The 19941-nt window shown below is 40.7% G+C and overlaps 1 protein-coding gene across 1 annotated transcript in view; it reads left to right on the forward strand.

Annotated features, from left to right (window-relative positions):
- The window catches only part of KrT95D (phosphofurin acidic cluster sorting protein KrT95D), a 368788-nt gene that overhangs the window by 61903 nt on the left and 286944 nt on the right, over nt 1-19941 (forward strand). The window contains exon 3 of the mRNA XM_068225917.1: nt 17211-17300. Within this exon, the coding sequence (XP_068082018.1) occupies nt 17211-17300 (90 nt within the window). The remainder of the gene's footprint in view (nt 1-17210; nt 17301-19941) is intronic.

Here is a 19941-nt window from a genome sequence, read left to right on the forward strand (position 1 = left end):
GTTTATCTTCACAAATCAACCTTTAATAATGTAAAAAAAAAATCCGTAGTTCAGTCCAACGTGAAATATTACTCCTTCTGCATTGGTACAGAATACATCTACGGCATCCTCTGCCTGTAGAAAGAGGTGAATAAGGCGGGAGACTCCGCGATGTCTATCGGCTTGGGAGCGTGAGTTGGTAACGGCGAGACCCTGTCCGCCTGCCATTGGTCGACTGTAGCTCTCTTATGACTCCACGATATTATGTTTGCGAGGCCTAGTGAGTCTTTAATTTTTTGCACTTTACACGACCCTTCCTGCTCGTTTGCCGATACTTTGATTCTTTGAAAGGTCGTATCTCTCCTTCTTTCTCCTTCCGATTAGGAATAAGAGGGGATGGTTATCTCGTTATCCTTCCCCTTAAATCCAATATATACCGGGCGAGATTTGCCGTGCGGTTTGGGGCGCGCAGCTGTGAGCTTGCATCCGAGAGAGAGTGGGTACGAATCCCACTGTCGGCAGTCCTGAAGATGGTTTTCCGTGGTTTCCCATTTTCACACCAAGCAAATGCTGGGGTTGTACCTTAGTGAAGGCCACGGCCGCTTCCTTCCCATTCCTAGGCCCATCGTAGCCATAAGACCTACCTGTGTCGGTGTGACGTAAAGCAAATCGCAAATCCAATATGCACCACAAATCAAAATATTGGCTCGTCCCGCTCATCAGTGGTACCGACGTGCAGGTTACTTCCGGCAACTGCGTTTAAAGGTTATTCTGTGAACATCTTGTAGCACATACGAAATATGTCTTGTTCCCAAAATTACCTCCAGTAGCTCCGCAGATCAGTAGTTCACAGTTCGAAGAGGGGAAGGGGAATAAAGTAACCTTGATACCATGCTGGAAAAAGTGTGAGGGTGAACATTGTGGACAACGTAAGGATAAAGGCAGTAGTCTTCTTCTCATTTTCAAAAAATTTGGGCGTTCCACATTCCGAAACCAAATTATTTTATTAATGTTGTGTCTGCATTTTCTTTCATCGTCTGCTTTTTCTTATCTTCTGCTGGGGTTATGATGAAAGTTCATGTACTTCGGATGTTTCCTCTGGTCGGTTTTAGTCTCTTCATCAATAGTTGTTTTCTCTTCCTGGCTGGTGTAATGCATTCTTCCTCGTTTCTTTTATCCCGGAAGAATGACGGTATCGGCTAAAGAAAGAGAAGATATTCGAAAGTGGAATAAATTAATTAATAGGTCTTGCAGACCTTGCAAGACAAAGAGAAGGAGAACAAGAGTTAGCTATGCGATGTCGGACAATGTCGGTGCGACGTAAAGCAAATTGTAAAATATTACCTGTATACTCAGCACTAATTGGGATTGAATAGTTAGTTGTATTATTTTTTACAAGTTGGTCTTGATTTGTCTTGTGTGAAAATGGGAAACCACGGAAAACTATCTTCGGGCCGGTGACAGTGGGATTCGAACCCACTATCTCCCGAATGCAAGCTGACAGCTAAGCGACCCAAACTACGCAACTATTCCCTGGCTTGGTAGTTAGCTGTATGTCCTTTTACTCCCAGGAATTAATCTCGTACTCATTTCTTTTAATAGTTTAAAGGAACTCCTGGTCCATGTGCCTCTACAGAAGTGGAAGTCTCGTTTCTGAATTGATTGAGTTTCTGACGGAGCATCGAACCGAGCACGGCTTTACCGCCTCGGCTATACGGCCCCTATATATGCAACTGTCTAATATCTGAATAATTGAGAGGTTTTACTATAATTATATTGGTCTGAGACTAGATTAGATATCCTGGGAATTGATAAGAGATTGTATCCTTATGTTTTCATGCAGTGGACAATGTGAAAATGCTCGGAAAACATGTTCACAAACTGTAGAATAGTCGCCGTCAGTGCAAAAAGACAAACGTGGGATAACCAAAATGTACTAATCCCTAGTCTTGTCGTGCAGCATAAGTTTGTCGTGCTCTCTTGCGAAGGTGAATATGAAGGGCCACTAGTAAGTGGAAGCAATACTCGACTCAAGAGGTAGACCGTGGTGGTCATACAACTCGTAAGTTGGGTGTCCGTCAAGATATTTCTCATTAGCAAATAATCCATTGCCCCTATTGCTGTCTTTAGACGTGAGAAGTTCCATTCAATGTTTTTATTACTAGAAACACAGATGTGGACCTTTGTGGAACTTCATAACAAACGTTTTCTTTTCGTTAATCCGTTTAATCCACCTAATTATTTATTGTTTTATCAAGAAAATGCACGTGGTGATGTATTATCTGACAATATTATTTTGGTTTGTTCACGTTGCATGGAGAAACTGTCGCGACACCCAGTGTTGTCCTGTCTCTTTCATTTGCTACCCATAAATCACAATTCAGAGGTTGGATGTGTGGATGGATTGGCTTTATTTGAAGCTATTAACCTGTGTACTCTTAAGTTATGGCAATGATATTCTGGAGTGAAGCTTATTTAGTCTCAAGTGATCATACGATACTGGCATATTTTATAACCGGACCTCAGAAGTACCAGTTCATGTAATGAAGGCCACTGCCCACGCCACCCTCCAATTCATTTTCTCAGGAGGAAACATTTCCAGATATCTTCGTTCAGAGGCCAAACTAAACCAGCAACGAAGCATTCATACAGATGCTTCCCCGGATTTTAAGGATATTCTTTACTCTGGAGTCTGGACTTACATGAACGTAGGGGCGATCGGTTCGAAGTGTGCTGGAGACAGAGAATTAATAATGTAATAAACCCATAGCGCATGGCCCATTAAGAGCCTTGACTGCCAGAACGATTGTTCCCCAGTCAGTTGGGCTGCCGATACTGCAAATTCGTGGTCAGCGTTACGACATACCCAGACGTGTTGCTTGTCTTTCATGATCGAGGCCTGCTGAGTGAACCATCTCAGCCCCCAGTCCAGAATAAAATCCTTGGACTGGCTGGGAATCGAACCTGGGGCCTCCGTGTGAGAAGCAGGCACGCTTAGGCCTACTCCACGGATCTGGCAAATGTGTTAAAGCATCCTTTATACCAGGTGCATCCATAAGTCTTTTCCGGTTACACTAAGGGATGGCGCTAGCGAACAGTACGCAGTGTTTGAATTTGACACATACTTCAGTGTGTTCGTCTGATATTAACCTACCAACACACACACGTTGAGTCCGCCAAACACTAGTGTAGTATCGTTCAGTGATCATGTCGACGTTTGGGCCTAAAAGAGAACATTTGCGGCATGCATTGCTTTTCTTATTTAATCAAAAGAAAAAGGCTGTGGAAAGTAATGGTTTGCTAGTAGAAACATATGGTGCACACGCTCCATCGATTATAAGATCTGAGACATGGTTTCGACAATTTAAACGTGGTGATTTCAATGTAAAAGACAGTGAGTACTCTGGACTAAAACTCAATAGCAATTGCCACAAGCATTAAATGTGTCACAAGAGACAATCAGCAGACGTTTACGAGCAATGGGGAAGATCAGTAAACTCGGTAAATGGGCCCCACACGATTTGAATGAACGGCGAATGGAAAATAGCAGTCACTTGTGAAATGCTGCTTCAACACTACAAAAGAAATTCATTTATGTACCGAATTGACGGGTGACAAAAAATGGATTTATTTTGAAAACCCGAAGCTGAGAAAACCGTGGCTGTCACCTGGCGAAGCCGGTCCTTCAACACCAAGGCGAAATCGCTTTGGCAAGAAGACCATGCTTTGGGTTTGTTGTGACCAGAGCTGTATTGTGTGTTATGAACTCTTGAAGTCCGGCGAAACCGTTAATGCACAACGCTGTCGCCAACTAATACTTAGTTTAAATCACGAATTGATCGAAAGACGACCGGAATGGGCTAGAAGACATGGCAAAGTGATTTTGTTCCACGACAATCCGCCATCTCACACAGCAAAACCAGTGAAAGACACCTTGAAATCGCTTGGATGGGATTTCCTTCCACACCCGCCATACTGCCCCGACCTGGGGCCATCTGACTATTACCTCTTCGCATCACGGAGCAGCTCTTCAGCAACTTCAAGGAAGTTGGAAAATGGCTCGACGAATGGTTTGCCGCAAAAGACAAGCAGTTTTTCTGGCATGGTATTCATAACTTACCTGAAAGATGGGCGAAATGTGTAGAAGCGATGGCCAATGTGTTGAATTAAAAAAAAAAAAAAAAAGGATTTTTCCTTGAAAATTACATGTTTTCTTTACCATAAAACCGGCAAAAACTTATGCATATACCTGTCTTGTGTGGATTTAACTCTTGTTTATATCCTCACAGAATTCATTGAATAAATATAATTTAATGATTTCTGAGATATTAAATATTACTCGCGTGACTTTTATCGTTTTCAAACTACTTTAGTTTACTTCGTGGGAACTTTGAAATGATTGAAAAATGAGATGATTAATAAAGATTTCTTAGTCATAAAATATGTTTCAGTAATTTGGAATGGTGCAGATATGATAATCTTTACCAACATCGTTTTGTAAGAGTGAGGGTCGTTACCACGAACCTACTACGCTGCCGTAGCAGGGGGAGAGGTGATACTCCCGCGTGGCGTGTCCCAGGTGGCGGATAGGAGGGTTCTAACCGGCTTGCCGGCGGACTTGAGGGAAATAAAATACTTCTCGCGGACCAAACACACAAGCCCTTGTAGGTGGGGGACGCAGACGTAGAATACACCCACGGTATCCCCTGCCTGTCGTAAGAGGCGACTAAAAGGGGCGACCAGGGGGGATGATTGTCTTGGAACCATGAAAGTACTTGTGATTAGTACCACCACGCGGAGAACATCATGGGTCGCTTTTATTTGCGCGTAGTACCACTATATTAGGTTCCAAATAGGTTTGTGGTTAGTAGCACACAGGAGCACCGTGTGGTCGGCTTTTGCAGTACCTGTGATTAGTACCACCCACTGATCTCTATACATGGATAGCTGGTGGCTTGGGTAGCAGTAAGCCGAATAGAAGATGACTGGCGTAGTAAGATGGCAGCGAGCGCACGGTGCAGTAGACCCATTGAATAGACCACGAGGAGCGCGCTTGCTTTGTTTATGCTTAGTTCAGTGACGCCAACCCCCTTGATTGTAGTTCCACGGGTGTTCTGTGCTGTGTTCAAAAGAAATAGTAGTGTATTTTATGAATTTAGGTTTGTTGCCTTGTAGTATGCTTGTAAATTCGTTCGTTCGTAATCTGTTCATCCTCCAGGGTTGGTTTTTCCCTCGGACTCAGCGAGGGATCCCACCTCTACCGCCTCAAGGGCAGTGTCCTGGAGATTCAGACTTTCGGTCGGGGGTACAACTGGGGAGTATGGCCAGTACCTCGCACAGACGGCTTCACCTGCTATGCTGAACAGGGGCTTTGTTGGGGGATGGGAAGTTTGAAAGGGATAGAGACAAGGAAGAGGGAAGGAAGCGGCCGTGGCCTTAAGTTAGAAGTGGGAAACCACGGAAAACCACTTCCAGAATGGCTGAGGAGGGAATCGAACCCCCCTGTACTCAGTTGACCTCCCGAGGCTGAGTGGACTCCGTTCCAGCCCTCATACCACTTTTCAAATTTCGTGGCAGAGCCGGGAATCGAACCCGGGCCTCTGGGGGTGGCAGCTAATTACACTAACCACTACACCACAGAGGCGGACACTGCTTGTAAATTACAAAATTAAATTTAAATGTGCATGTATTTATGTGAAATCCGAATGAAGAAACATCCTACCGGGTATTAACATACCGCAGTGTTCAGCTTATGGATGTACAAACAGAAACGATCAGCAGAAGGAGAAATCATTTCATCGGTGAGTTTTATACTGTACGTAATAATCTTCCTAGGGTAGTGTTTTGAGTTTTAGGTTGTTGTATCTTATTTCGCATATTCTGGGAGCAAAATGGCAATTTTTCTAGGTTTCCTTTCTCGAAACCCGAACATCTAAGATCATGGATTAGGAGTATCAGGCGGGAGACTTGGGAGCCTTCTAAAACAGCCGTTCTCTGCTCCCATCACTTTGAGGAAGACTGTTTAGATAAAAATGGACAAACTGCACGCCTTAGAAGTGATGTATAGCCAGCTGTTTTCAATTTTACTGAACATTAACTGCAAGTAAAGATTTATATTTTTATTTATTTGTCATAATTAAACTGACGGTTTTGATGAAATAATTGACGTGACCTTATAACAATCTTAGAAAATGAAGTCTGGAGGAATTCTAGACCTTATTTACATCAGTAATAATTATGGGTTTCAGACACTGGAGTGGTGGGAGAAGCCAAAGTGTGGTGGGTGTTTTAGGCTATCCCATTATACTAGTTGTGGTATTTGGGGCTCATTTAACGGGTGTTACATATTTCTGATGATGACCATCAATATTGCTTTGGTAGCTGAATTTAATTAAAGAGGTCTGTAATAGTAAATTAAGCGGCAGGTAATGTGATATATTGACAAGTTTTGAATATTTGCTGGTTTTATAAATGTGTACATTTGTTTCAATTATATTTTAATTTGATAAACTGTGCGTTATTTCATAGAAACAGGAAACAGGAATTCATTATCAAGCACCGATTATGGTATGTCGAATCTAGGCCTGTATAGTGAGCCACGTTTATAGGTACATCATTTTAAGAATGCATAATTTCGTGACATACATGTATACAATTTACAGCAATGTTTCCAGAAACTGATTTTCACTCGTATTGTTTTACCGATCGCTAATTGCATGTATTCAGCACCTAAGTTAATATTAGTCGGCCGTTATCATACACTCATTTTTATTGCTACCCCGGAGATTTACTGACCTCGGAACGACGTGTCAGTGATCCCAATGTCCTTATGCTTTGAGTGAACATGTTCCTATATTTTTAATTATTCCAACGCGCCATTAATTGCGATTTAAAATTGACTATATTATCATTGCTTCCCCATAATGAGAGCTCTAGGATGGGTACGCCAACATGGCGAACCGCGCGCTCAACTTGGCGGACTTTCTCCTGCAGCGGTGAGCTGCCATCAGCGATCCATGTATAGAGATCAGTAGTACCACCATATGTGCAGGACCATGGGATGATAGCTACCATGGTTCTGTCTTGCCTATGATTAGTACCCACTATATGAGGAACGCCACGGGATAGTGCAGGTCCCTGTTTTTAGTACTCTTATGTGATGACCACCATAGATTTGCGTTGCCTGTAAATGGCGCCGCAAAGTAAGAAAAACCATAGGTCTGTATTATATGTCGAATTTCCTAACCTGTGAGTAGTACCATAAAGTGTGGAATACCGCGAGTCTCTGCTACTTTTCATTAATACCGCAACATGACAAATACCATGGTTCTACTTTCCTCTACCGAGCTCGATAGCTGCACTCGCTTAAGTGCGACCAGTATCCAGTATTCGGGAGATAGTGGGTTCGAGCCCCACTGTCGGCAGCCCTGAAGATGGTTTTCCGTGGTTTCCCATTTTCACACCAGGCAAATGCTGGGGCTGTACCTTAATTAAGGCCACGGCCGCTTCCTTCCCAGTCCTAGCCCCTTCCTGTCCCATCGTCGCCGTAAGACCTATCTGTGTCGGTGCGACGTAAAGCCAGTAGCAAAAAAAATCTACTTTCCTAGCGATAAGTACCGTTATGAGGGGCCGATAACTTTGATTTTGGACCCCCTTTAGACTACAAGCATCATCAATTCAGTGTTATGCTATAGCAGCAGTCCCTTGGTCAGTAACCCTATTGTTTTACGTCAGTTTCTGTGAATGTAAGGCATTGCGGGTCGCATCCACTGATTGTTTGAAATTTCTGTCCATCCATTCATTCTCCGTCCTCACGTTTTGAATTCTGGTCAGTGGAGACCTTTTGACTTTTAATTTGTCATTCCATTTCGTCTCATTTCGTACCATTAGGGGCCGATGACCTCGATGTTAGGTCCCTTTAAACAACAAGCATCATCATCATTATTATCATCATCATCATCGAGGGTCGTTACCGCTATTTATGTGGTCAGAATGGCGGCATCACTCTGACGCTTTCACGATATGTCATTATTAATTCTGTTCCACTGATGTTATTGCCTATTGATGCTATAATCAGAAAATGTAGCGTTTTTATACTGAGATTTTTTCATATCGTCAGTTTTGTTCTGAAATGAATTCTAAAATGACTACCGCTTATTCTTCTCTGTAATGTACTGAAGCATTACATAATGAAATTTAACCCGTTACTCCTACAATCCAGGATAACTGCAGCACATGGTCAAGGTGACGACACTTCTACGCTTCTATGATCGTGTTAACTGCCCTTCACAACAGACAGCTCTTCAGTTGATCGGTAGAGATCGTGTGAACCCCATTTCAAATCCAGATGAAAGGCAAGGAGGCCGATAGAAATGCTGATACCTACAGGGCAGTGTTACAATACCACTGAATATCTCCGTGCTGTCAGGGAAACGATAGAATTGAGCACCACGTACGGTGGTCAGTGTATACAGTAAAATATGTCCGTTCACATTTGACGAGTCAATACTTAACGGAATATTAGAGGTAGAGAGGTAATAATTGGCACACATGATTGGCATGGCATGGAGTTTTATTTCCACCAAAATAAAGTGCACAAAATGACCTAGAGATGGCGCTTTATGCGATACACAAGCAATAATTAGTATAACAATCGAGGTTTAGCAAAGGCGATGTTCTTTATGACGCATGCTCAGCATGTCGATCGTCATTCATCAACAATACCTGGAGTCGAGAGACAATGTTGTGAATAGCACGGTACAGCATATCCGTAGGTATGGTGAGAAATTGCCGTCGGATGTTGTCTTTTGTGCACTCGTTATGAGTGTCTATGAAACTCCATGTCATGTCAAGCATGTGTGTCAATTATTACCTATCTACCTCCAATGTTCCGTGAAGTATTGCCTCGTCAAATGTTAACCAAAATTTAATGTCATTCTGTATAAATAACTTCAACGATAAACTGTTCTCATGGCCAAAAATATGTTTTGTATTTTACGTACATAATATTTGCACCGCAACGATCTGAATGATGTTGATCAGAAAAATCTCAAACGTACATTAGTTCAAAGTAACAGATTCTCCCTTAACATATGAATGTCAAAGTTTCTCCTCATTTTAATAGACCTTTCGATTAATTTTCGTGAGAGGTGAGCGTTAGGTAGTAAGAATTATATGTGCAATACGTTTGAACGTAGAATAACTTCGTTTGCGTTTATATACTGATTTACTCGGCGTTACATTTACACTGCTGTGTTCATATACTTTCTCTTGTTAATTGTATTCTTCCCATTCTTTTCTTCGGAGATATTTTCACACAAGCTCCTCACTACTCTTTATAGAATAGAATATTGTGAATTTCTCGTCTTCTATAGAGGTAAAGAGCCATGTTACGCTGAATTGTGATCATCGTCATGACATATATTCAGTCCGACGATTGGTTTGTCCCTTTGATGAGTCTCACACAAGTGAATCCGTTTTGAGCTCTCCTTTTAGCCTATTTATATCTCTTCAAGCATTTGCCAGCGAAGCAAGTCTTCGTGTGTTTCTTGGCCTTCCATGAGGGTATTTTCCAGGTATTTTGCCCTCTAGTATTTCGGTTACCAGGCCGACCTGTCGCCATCTGTGCCCCAGCGACGACGATCTCATCTTCAAGATCTGGTGGATCAGTAAGTTGATGTTCCTCGCTAACCGGGTCTAACAGATGTGTAGCGGCCATCTTCTGCACTCAACTTATTTCCCTCAAACGGCGCCTGCACGACATCTCGAAGGTTTGTTATTTAGTAATGTTGCCTTTGTTGAAAGTTCAGGTCCCGCCACAGAATACAGCAACTGGCCACACGTAGTTCTTTATACGTGTAGACTGTTTTCTTTAGCTGAAGGGCATGGTATTTGTCGTAGGTACGAAATCGTAATTGGTGTAAAACCTTCAATTAGTATGTTTAATATATTTTAATTGTAGGTTATTTAATGCTAACGTATCTTTTATTAAATGTTAAATATGATTAATATATGATTTCCCTGTAAATATATACAGTAGTATAGAATTGGATAACCTCAAATACGTATTGTTTAACCTCAAAATCCAAATGGTCGAAAGCGGTAGAAAATTCCATAATGTTCGTGTGTTAGTCTTATTGTACTATATTTGGTATATATGAAGGGTTCTGGAAACTTACTGTAAGGTTTTATTATCCAGATACATGTAGAGACATTACGAATGTTGTAGATATTTCCATGTACATTTTTAAATATTGAAAGAACATTCGAGTACCCATTCGACTAGCTGGTCGATCGATGTTTCGAGTGTGTTTCATTAGAGTGTTGTAAGAACTCTTCCAGAAGTCGATCATTCTAGATGGTTGATCGAATAATATAAATATCGAGCTGTCAAATCAGTGAGTCAGTCAGATCATTGGACTCGAGTGAGTGAGACGGGGAATTCAAGAGAGAGTATGGTATAGTGCGCGCGTCAGTGTTGTTGATATCTATACTTGTCAGAATCAACTTCAGGGTACTCCGCTATTGAGTGTTGTATATAGTATCATTTACTACTGTGTATAATTGTATGTTGTGACGTACAGTGTAAATAAAGTAATTTATACAAGGAAGTGAACGTGTTCTCGTGTGATATTTATTTACGTCAAATAAAATCGCATCGTAGAACGATATATTCTTCTCTTCCAACATATCAGAGGCTGTTTCTCGCGAAATGCATGCTTAGCCGCAGCTTTGACTTCTTATACCAGTTTCGTACCGAAAAATTTCAATCGATATTTGTCCGAGGTACTTGAACTGTTGCACTTTCTGTATATATTCTCCATTTATGGTAACATGCATTATATTAAATCTAAAATTGGTGAACGATGTCACTTTCTATTATTTCTTGTTTCGAATGCCAGGTTTTATATACGGTAATAGTTGCAAATTATATTTTGATTCAACGTAATTGATGTATAAAAAATTTTATCAACAACGATGAACTGTAAATTGCCACACCGTGTTTATGTTTGCCTTTTTATTATTATCTATTATGGGCCCTGTATATTTAGAGATCATTTTTTATAGATGGAGTCTGGTTAAAAGAATAAACTTACTAAGAGTGACACTTAGATAGCAGTGTACCGGGTGCTTCGGATACATACTCCGCAATGGAGAGGGTGGTCTTTCTGGTCCGTTTCAGGGGCTTTCATTGCGATGCACGAAACGGCTACATGCAACAGCGTAAAGCTGGGGAACCTGCCGAATGTTGGAGTGACTCAGATTGAACGGAAACGCAGTTTACTGAAACGCTACAGGAGTGTGTTATGCATTTCTCAGTACAAACAGTTCTAGCGCGTAAACACTCAGTTTAGTCAAATGCATAGCAATGGAGTGGCCCTGTTATACAAATGATGAACTTGTTATGCTGCGTACAAAATATTCGGGGTGTGTTAAGGCAGTGAACGAGAAGCAGCTGTACTTTATGTACGACTATATCCAAATGTACGACGTCCAGATCATAATATGCTCCAGAATAGTATACGTTAACATGGTACGCTTCATGTGTCAACGCGTCGATTGAGGACACAGCAAAGCGATCTGGAGGAAGTGAATATTCGAAAAGCTGTTGGCGCAGATATTCGTTCAAGTACCAGAGTTGTAGCGCACACACACTGAGAATAGATCATGTTAAAGTGCATAGAATTATTAAACGTAATCTGCACTAGCACCTGTTCAAACGGCACACAGCTCAGCGTCTACCAGGATGGTCATCAGAGTGCGGGGCATTGTACGAGTGGCCTCCAAGATCGCCAGACTTAACCCCCATGTACTTCTGTAGTGTTTTCCGACTCATTGCCTGAATGTTCAGCGTTGAGGCTTTCGGTCCAGAGGGTCACGGATTCGATTCCCGACCTGGTCGGAGATTTTAATCGCCTCGAATTAATTCTTCTGGCCCGGGGACTGAGTGTGTGTGTGTGTTCGTCCCAACATTTTCCTCTTCATATACACACTACACTATCAACCACCACAGAAACACGCTATATAGATTACATCCCTCCATATAGAGTTGGCGTCAGGAAGGGCACCCGGCCGTAAAACAGGGCCATATCCACATGTGCGACACAGTTCGCACCCGCGACCCAACGGGTGTGGGAAAGGCGATAGAAAAAGAAGAAGTACTTTTGTAGTGCTATTTGCGCGATAAAATTTATGCAACACTGCCTGTAAGCAGACCGATGACAAGTATCACACCGGCAGTTTTGACGAGAGTACGATAGAGCTTAATGAGAGGAGTAGCGTTGTGTGTGTAGAGCAGGAAAGGGGTTATTCTGTTCATTTCTTGTGATGAAAGGTGCAACGATATGCATACATATTTTGATTTTCCTTCACATTCCTTTACATACGAATGCACCGTGTCGGTCGGCAATCCAACATGCTGGGAAATATGAATCGATCTTCGGCTGATCGACGGACAGACTTCAAAAAGGGGTGTACTCGTAATATTCCCCTCCAAATAGTAATCATCGTGTCATTCTATCAAGTGAAAGCTATCCGCCTTTCATCAGATATTACTGATACTTTCGTGCTATGACGTTCAGTTTTTCTAAATCTAGCGGCGACTACACTATTTAAGTCATTAATTGTACTGAAATTAACTTGGATGTATTAATAGACGGTGCCTACAAATGCATCCTTTTTTAATTCAGAGGAGTAATTCTAGAGCTAAGCTATATGAGAATGAGTTGCACACTCCGGCGCTGTATTGTTATCGCCCACGCGATGATCTCAAGTGGCCAAGTGAAGTGCCGACCGCTTCTATCGACCTTCATGTACTAGTTGTAATATCTTCATGTCAGAGAGCGGCCCTAGAGTGCAACTGGGTGAATGTTAGTGGCTTTGGAAGCAATTTACCAGTTCCTCCTCGACCAAATGTAGTTTATTACTCGCATGGCACGTGTTGATGGTTGAACCCATCAACATACAGCTGTCGAGTGTCGTAATGCGAGTTGTTATGACATTCTGCAGTAAAAGATTAATTTCTGCTAGCGGTTTAACGTCGCACTGACACATCGCAGGTTTTTGGCGACGTAAGGATGGGAAAGGGCTAAGATTGGGAAGGTAGCGGCCGTGGCCTTAATGGTAGGGTACAGCCCCAGCCTCTTGCTTGCTGTTACTGTACATTGATGTATTGGAATTAGAAGTCTTCTAAGCAGGAAGCATATTGAGTGCTAGTTTGGAAGCACCAAGTTTGAACGAATATTTTGACAAACAAGACATATCCAGAAAGTAAGCTTCGATTGTATTACAGAAGTAAAAACGGTATTTTCACTTCTTGAGTGCCTGTTTCAATCTGCATATGCTTTTCGACTTAGTTTCCACTAATAATGCACTTGTTATTACGAGGCGCCAGCTCCATTTGTTCTGGGTGGTTTCCGACAAAATAGCGTTACAAAAATGTTGCAATATTTGGGCTGGAAGACTTGGGAGAAAAGAGACGAGCTGCTCGACTAAGTGGTATGTTCCGAGCTGTCAGTGGAGAGATGACGTGAAATGACATCAGTAGACGAATAAGTGTGAGTGGTGTCTTTAAAAGTAGGAAAGATCACAACATGAAGATAAAGTTGGAATTCAAGAGGACAAATTGGGGCAAGTATTCGTTTAAAAGGAGGTAAGTTAGGGATTGGATTAACTTACTAAAGGAGATAGTCAATAAATTTCCAATTTCTTTGCAGTCATTTAAGAGGAAGGCTAGGGAAACAATAGATAGGGAATCTGCCACCTGGGCGGTCCTAATTGCAGATCACTAGTGAATGATTGATTGGTATGAAGCCTCTCTTGTGGACTAACGCTCCGTGTGATGAAAAACCATTTGTTTATAGAAGGACGTCGGGGTGGTGGTGTTTAAAATCGTATGCCTCAGGTACAGTGTACAACCATTTTGATTTGACGCCATTGCGGTTGCTTGCGAGCAGACGGACGATATAACTGTGCTGCCTGTCATGCACAAATTACTCATGTTACATTTAAGTTAGTAAGCAGCTAGTTGCTTAGCGCAGATTCTTTGCCGAAGGTTACGGGGTAGAATCTTTATGCAGTTGGCAATTGAGAATTGCGTGAGACCTTCGTTGAAAGATTTACAGGATGGTGATGAATCCTTTTTCAGACCAAAACACTTAGCAGTCGGCGTCTTGTAAAAGCAATAAAAATTGATTGTAATTGGCCGTGAGGTTAGGGGCGCCCAGCTGTGTAGATGCATGCGGCAGATGGTGGGTTCCAACCCCACTGCCGACAGCCCTGAAGATGGTTTCCCGTAGTTTCCCATTTTCACACCAGGCAAATGCTGGGACTGTACCTTAATTAAAGCTACGGCAGCTTCCTTCCTATTGCCCTTTCCTATCACATCGTCCCCGTAAGACCTGTCTGTGTCGGTGCGACGTAAAGCAAAATTCTAAAAGAAAATCTTAATATTGTTTTTAAATAATCATTTTCAATGTTATCATTGAGTATGTGTTGAGATATATTAATATATTAATCGAGTTTTTAAAATTTGATCCCTTTTGGATGTGTTTGTAAAATAATGATTTTTTTTTGTATATTTTATACTTTTGACCTGTGTCATATAAATGTCCAGCAACTGCTCATTTTTCGTGCTTATGTAGCCGAAGTGTCGCCAGGTGTAGAATGTTTTGAACTGATGCCTGCTTTTATATATACAACCCAATGATTTATGTTTGAAAAGGCTGATAATCCCGTGGCCTTACTCCTACCTCTCTCCTCATTTCCCTAGTATGTGCTATCAGTGAGGCGTAGGCCATCTGTGGCAGCTGATGGCGGAGCTGTTAAGGATCAAACCAGCCTACGGGCAAAATACCTAACATATATCCCACCATTTCTCGTAGTACGTGTGTGAGTACACATAGTTATGGATAGCGATTTCTGACAGAAATATTCCCATAAAGTAACTTACTCTGGCTGCTGGAATATGTAAATGTGCTTCATATTAGAATACCGTTATTAATCCGTAACTGCCGGAATTAATTTTACTGGCAAACAACAACGTATAGGCCTAAAATGAGTAATTATTTTCATGTTATACACGTAATATACGTCCACATGGTTATGGATATCATATAATATTGATTACTGACATACATACATACATACATACGCATGTGCATGTACGTCCGAAGAAAGTATTTAAGTCACTAAATTGAGTGTTGATTTCCATACCTTCTTTAAATACGTGAAGTTTACAGTTTGCTTTACGTCGCACCGACACAGATAGGTCTTATGGCGACGATGGGATAGGAAAGGACTGGGAGTGGGAAGGAACTGACCGTGGCCTTAATTAAGGTACAGCCCCAGCATTTGCCTAGGGTGTGAATGGGAAATCACGGAAAGCAATTTCAGGGCTGCTGACAGTCGGGTTCGAACCCACTATCTCCCGAATGCAAGCTCACAGTTGTGCGCCCCTAACCGCACGGCCAACTCGCTTGGTAAATATGTGAAGGTTAGACTGTAAGTAAATAGCATTTCAGCCACCGAATAATACTTACGTTCTATGTAGTAAGCTACAAGCTTCGACAAACTTGAACAAGAGCCAGTCATTTTCAGGCAGTTATCACAATCAAAATATAAAATATTCACCACGTAAGCGGGTGAAAGCTTAGTTGTCATCAGTATAGTTCCGTTTTTATGAGTTTCGACTTGACAGTTAACCGGAAGTCAGATGGTGGTGCCAAACTTCTACGAATACAAACAGCTGATTTACAATACACAACACGAACGGAAATGTATATACTGGAATATGTCCATAATCATTTATTCTTTGTAGTAACATACATAATTCACGTGAGATGAACAGCAATACACAACACATGTAGGATAACGCTACAGGATAAAAATATGTTAATGCTCGAACAGATAAAACGTGAGAAAATTAAATTAAATTTCTACTCACCATGTAGAAGACCTCGCGTTGCTGTTCGATTCAATTTCCCCTAAGGAAGGAAATAATCCTACAAAGGGAACACACCACTCATTTCTGAGACACTATCGGCATTGTAATCGTTTGTGAGACTTTTTTTCTCCCAAGCTTTAATCATCTCGGATTTCGTGTGTGTCAAAACGTTGCTCCAGTCCTCCGCACTTATACGGCCTACGATTTCGAAAATAAGTCTTTCAACTTCCGAAACTGAGAAGAGTCGGTTATTCTCGGCTACATAATCCTTCAGTTGGCCCAAAATCAGTTCTATGGCGTTAAAATGGCAATTGCAGACAATTTCCCGGGCCTGGCTCTTTAGTGGAGTACCGCCAGCGCGCTGGTACCGCGTCCGAACGGCGTTCTTCTCTTGGGAGCTTCATCCTTAGACGTAGGCATCGACATGACAGAATATGAAATTCACACACAGGCCTAAAATTAACCTACTATATAACTATCGAACGAAATATTAAACTAAGCTACTATAAACTAGATCACTATTGTACCTTGTTACACACTATTCACTACAATATAACGCGCTATACTATTAAAATACAAAACAATAAATCTATAAATTCTACACTACGAAATATAAACGAACAACCGAGCACAAAAACACACAAAGGCCGCCTAAAGAACTGAGCACAATACAACACACAGCTGATAGCACGTGGTTACAGTAAACAACAGATTGACAACATTGCTAACCGGAACTGGAATCTAACGCGCTCTATCGAAGCGATCAGTTGCCTATGATTGGCTGTTGATTAATTCACTTACCCTCCGCCAAAAGGCAGCGCTCAAACTTCAAGTCGAAACTCATAATAACTGAACTATAGGTTCTAACAATCTAAACACAATTACCATAAAACTATATCCTTGTAGATTGAGATGATGTCGCCACAAGGCTTATTTATTTATTTTACAAATATTATTAGACAGAAAAGGGTTAATTTCTTGAAGAAACAGTGAGTTTTTAAGGCATAGGATGGTTGAAATAAGATTTACTTGAACTCGTAAGAATAGATGAGAAGAGGAAGAAATTTCGAATTAGGCTCTTGTGCACCCTGGAATTTTTTTTTTATGTGAGTACACTTCAACTGACGCATGTTGGAATGACACCTAACGTACAAGAACTGCCATTTCCTTACCTCTCATACACCCAATTCGTTTTAAACATCTCTGATTATTTGGACTGATTACAGATCCTTTTTAACCATTTTAAAAATATACCCCTTTTTTACACGGTCATTTTTTTCTTTTACAGAGTTCGAAGAGGACGCTGCGTTCCAACGAGATGCTTCTACCTCCCAATGGTTTGTTGGACACCGAACTAGAGCTCAACTTTTGCCTTCAGGTAGGTTATTGCTCCTTTTGTGTATTTCGGTAATACCGAGTACTATCCTTGCTAGTTCCATTGGAAAGAAGTCTTCGGATACCAATTATCCAAAGCTTCACTCAAGCATAGTGTGACATTCTGATACATACTACTAGTTGATCAGGCACATGTAGGTTAAAAGATCCTTCGTACCTAGCAACCATGACTTAGGAAACTCTCCATGGTTTCTTTCGCAATGACCTTACAGAGACTAGCCTCAGCGTTTTATGAATGATCTCAAAAGTATCGACTTTTATTTTATTCTATTTTGTTATATTTTATTTTATTAAAAGCGTAGGACTTGAAAAACTTAGCTTAAAAACTCATTGGATCAGTGATCAGTGCTTGCTTGTACTCACCTGTATTGGGCACATATCGAGCTTCCATGTTGCGCTCTTGCAATTCGAATTGTATGCATAACATGGCCTTTTGTTATGCCTCGTGTAATTAGAAGGTTACCTTGATATGTTTAAAAAGTTAGATTGGATCTTTACAGTAGTTATAATACACATTGCAGTCAATATAAAATTCACGAATTTATTGATTTATTCTTCTAAAATAAAGTTTTTTGAAGAGGTTTTTATACTTTACTATATTGTCATTATCTTTATTTATTTACTTATTTATTTATTTATTTATTTATTTATTTATTTATTTATCATATGATGAATACATTTTTATATAGAATATGTACAACAACCATCTCAAGTTCACAGTTGAAGTTCCATATCGAAGCTGAGAACCAGAGAACAGGTTCGCTTGAAACTAAATGTAAGGACTCTGTAGAGCCTTAGTAAGCACGTTGAGATTTCTTCGTTACAGGTAGCGTTGCGTATAAAATGACTGTTGTAAAATATTAGTGCACAGTATATGCTCCTTCGCATAGTTACTGTCAATGAAGTGTTCAGTACGGTACTTTCCCGTCTCACGTTTCTGCTACAACAACAATTACTCTTTCAGGAGTGAATTTAGTTTATTTATTCATGGATATTTTAAATCACCATCTACATTTCATCAGAGGTAGTAAAATTATGGCAGTTCTAATATCCATGAAATGCATGTTATCTCTCGGATAATTTTTGAATTGCTGTCCTCTCAAACATTTCATTTTTCACAATGAACGGGCTATTCGATCAGTTCACCGAGGTCCTTTAAAATCTCTCTCTCTCGTTCGTGTGTGCCTAACTGTGGTATATCGCCGGGCTGAGTGGCTCAGACGGTTGAGGCGCTGGCCTTTCTGACCCCAACTTGGCAGGTTCGATCCTGGTTCAGTCCGGTGGTATTTGAAGGTGCTCAAATACGTCAGCCTCGTGTCGGTAGATATACTGACACGTAAAAGAACTCCTGCGGGACTAAATTCCGGCGTCTCCGAAAACAGAAAAAGTAGTTACTGGGACGTAAAGCCAGTAACATTATTAATTATTAACAAGTTTTTATATTTTTGGCATTACGCTTTAATAAAATTAATAAAGAAGTATGTCACAATTAATTTTCATACATTTTATTAGGTTGAATCAAAATAATGTTATTCATAAAATTTACTTTTTTGAATTGCAATTTTCATTGATGTTTGCAAAATAAAATGAAACATCCACTCCAATGGATTTATATGCAATGCAATCATATACCTAAACGAGGTGAAATGAGGGCATTTGATGATGATATTAAATAAAATTAACCGGTGGCACACTAGGCAGTAAAAAGTAATAAAAAGGACCTTAGTTGACACGCTTGTCGGAAAAGGTTTGTCATCCTTGCGTCTAGATAGCCAGATGCCTGTTAATCCATCTGACTATTTTATGAAAGTATTAGAAACTGCCAAAACCGGGTGAGTTGGCCGTGCGGTTAGGGGCGCGCAGCTGTGAGCTTGCATCCGGGAGATAGTAGGTCGTCTGCAAAAAGCTAGACACCACACGCGAATTCTGTTTTTCAGTTGTCTACCAAGACTTATTCTTTTCACTTCTTTTTCCCAGCTTCTGATTACTTTTCCTAGAACAAGATTGAACAAGAGAGATGACAGTCCATCTCCTTGTCGAACCCCTGTGTTGACATCGAAAGTCTCAGATATTTCTCCTAAGAATTTAACTTTGGAAGTAGTGTCAGTTAATGTTTGTTTGATCAATTCTCTTGTTTTTCTGTCTTCTTTAAATTCTTCGAGTTCTTTGAAAAGTGTCTGTCGGTCTGTGGAGTCATATGCTTTTCTAAAGTCTACGAAGGTGATCACTGTTTGCTAGTTTTGCGCATTTGTGCATGATCTCTCTGGTATTCTCCAACGAGATGATCTGTTTGTCTTTCAAGTCTTCTCAGTAGAACTTTGGAGAAAATGCTGTAGGTAACCGATGCTAAGGAGATACCCCTATAGTTGTTGATGTTGTGATGTTTGGGACATCACTGAATGTTTTCAATTATTGAACTATGTAATTAATTGATAAGATGTGTATATTTAATCACTGATAGGTCATGTTTAAATTAATATCTGTATATATATATAGGGTTTTTATCATCCATTTCAATCATCATTTCATTTCTTTGTATCGCGGCTATAACGTATTCTGAACGAACAAATTATTGGGTAAAGTATTTCAACATCATGCATATTTATAACTTGCAGTAAATTTTC

This window comes from Anabrus simplex, chromosome 1, assembly GCF_040414725.1.
Source record: "Anabrus simplex isolate iqAnaSimp1 chromosome 1, ASM4041472v1, whole genome shotgun sequence".
In the NCBI taxonomy this organism is placed as follows: domain Eukaryota; kingdom Metazoa; phylum Arthropoda; class Insecta; order Orthoptera; family Tettigoniidae; genus Anabrus; species Anabrus simplex.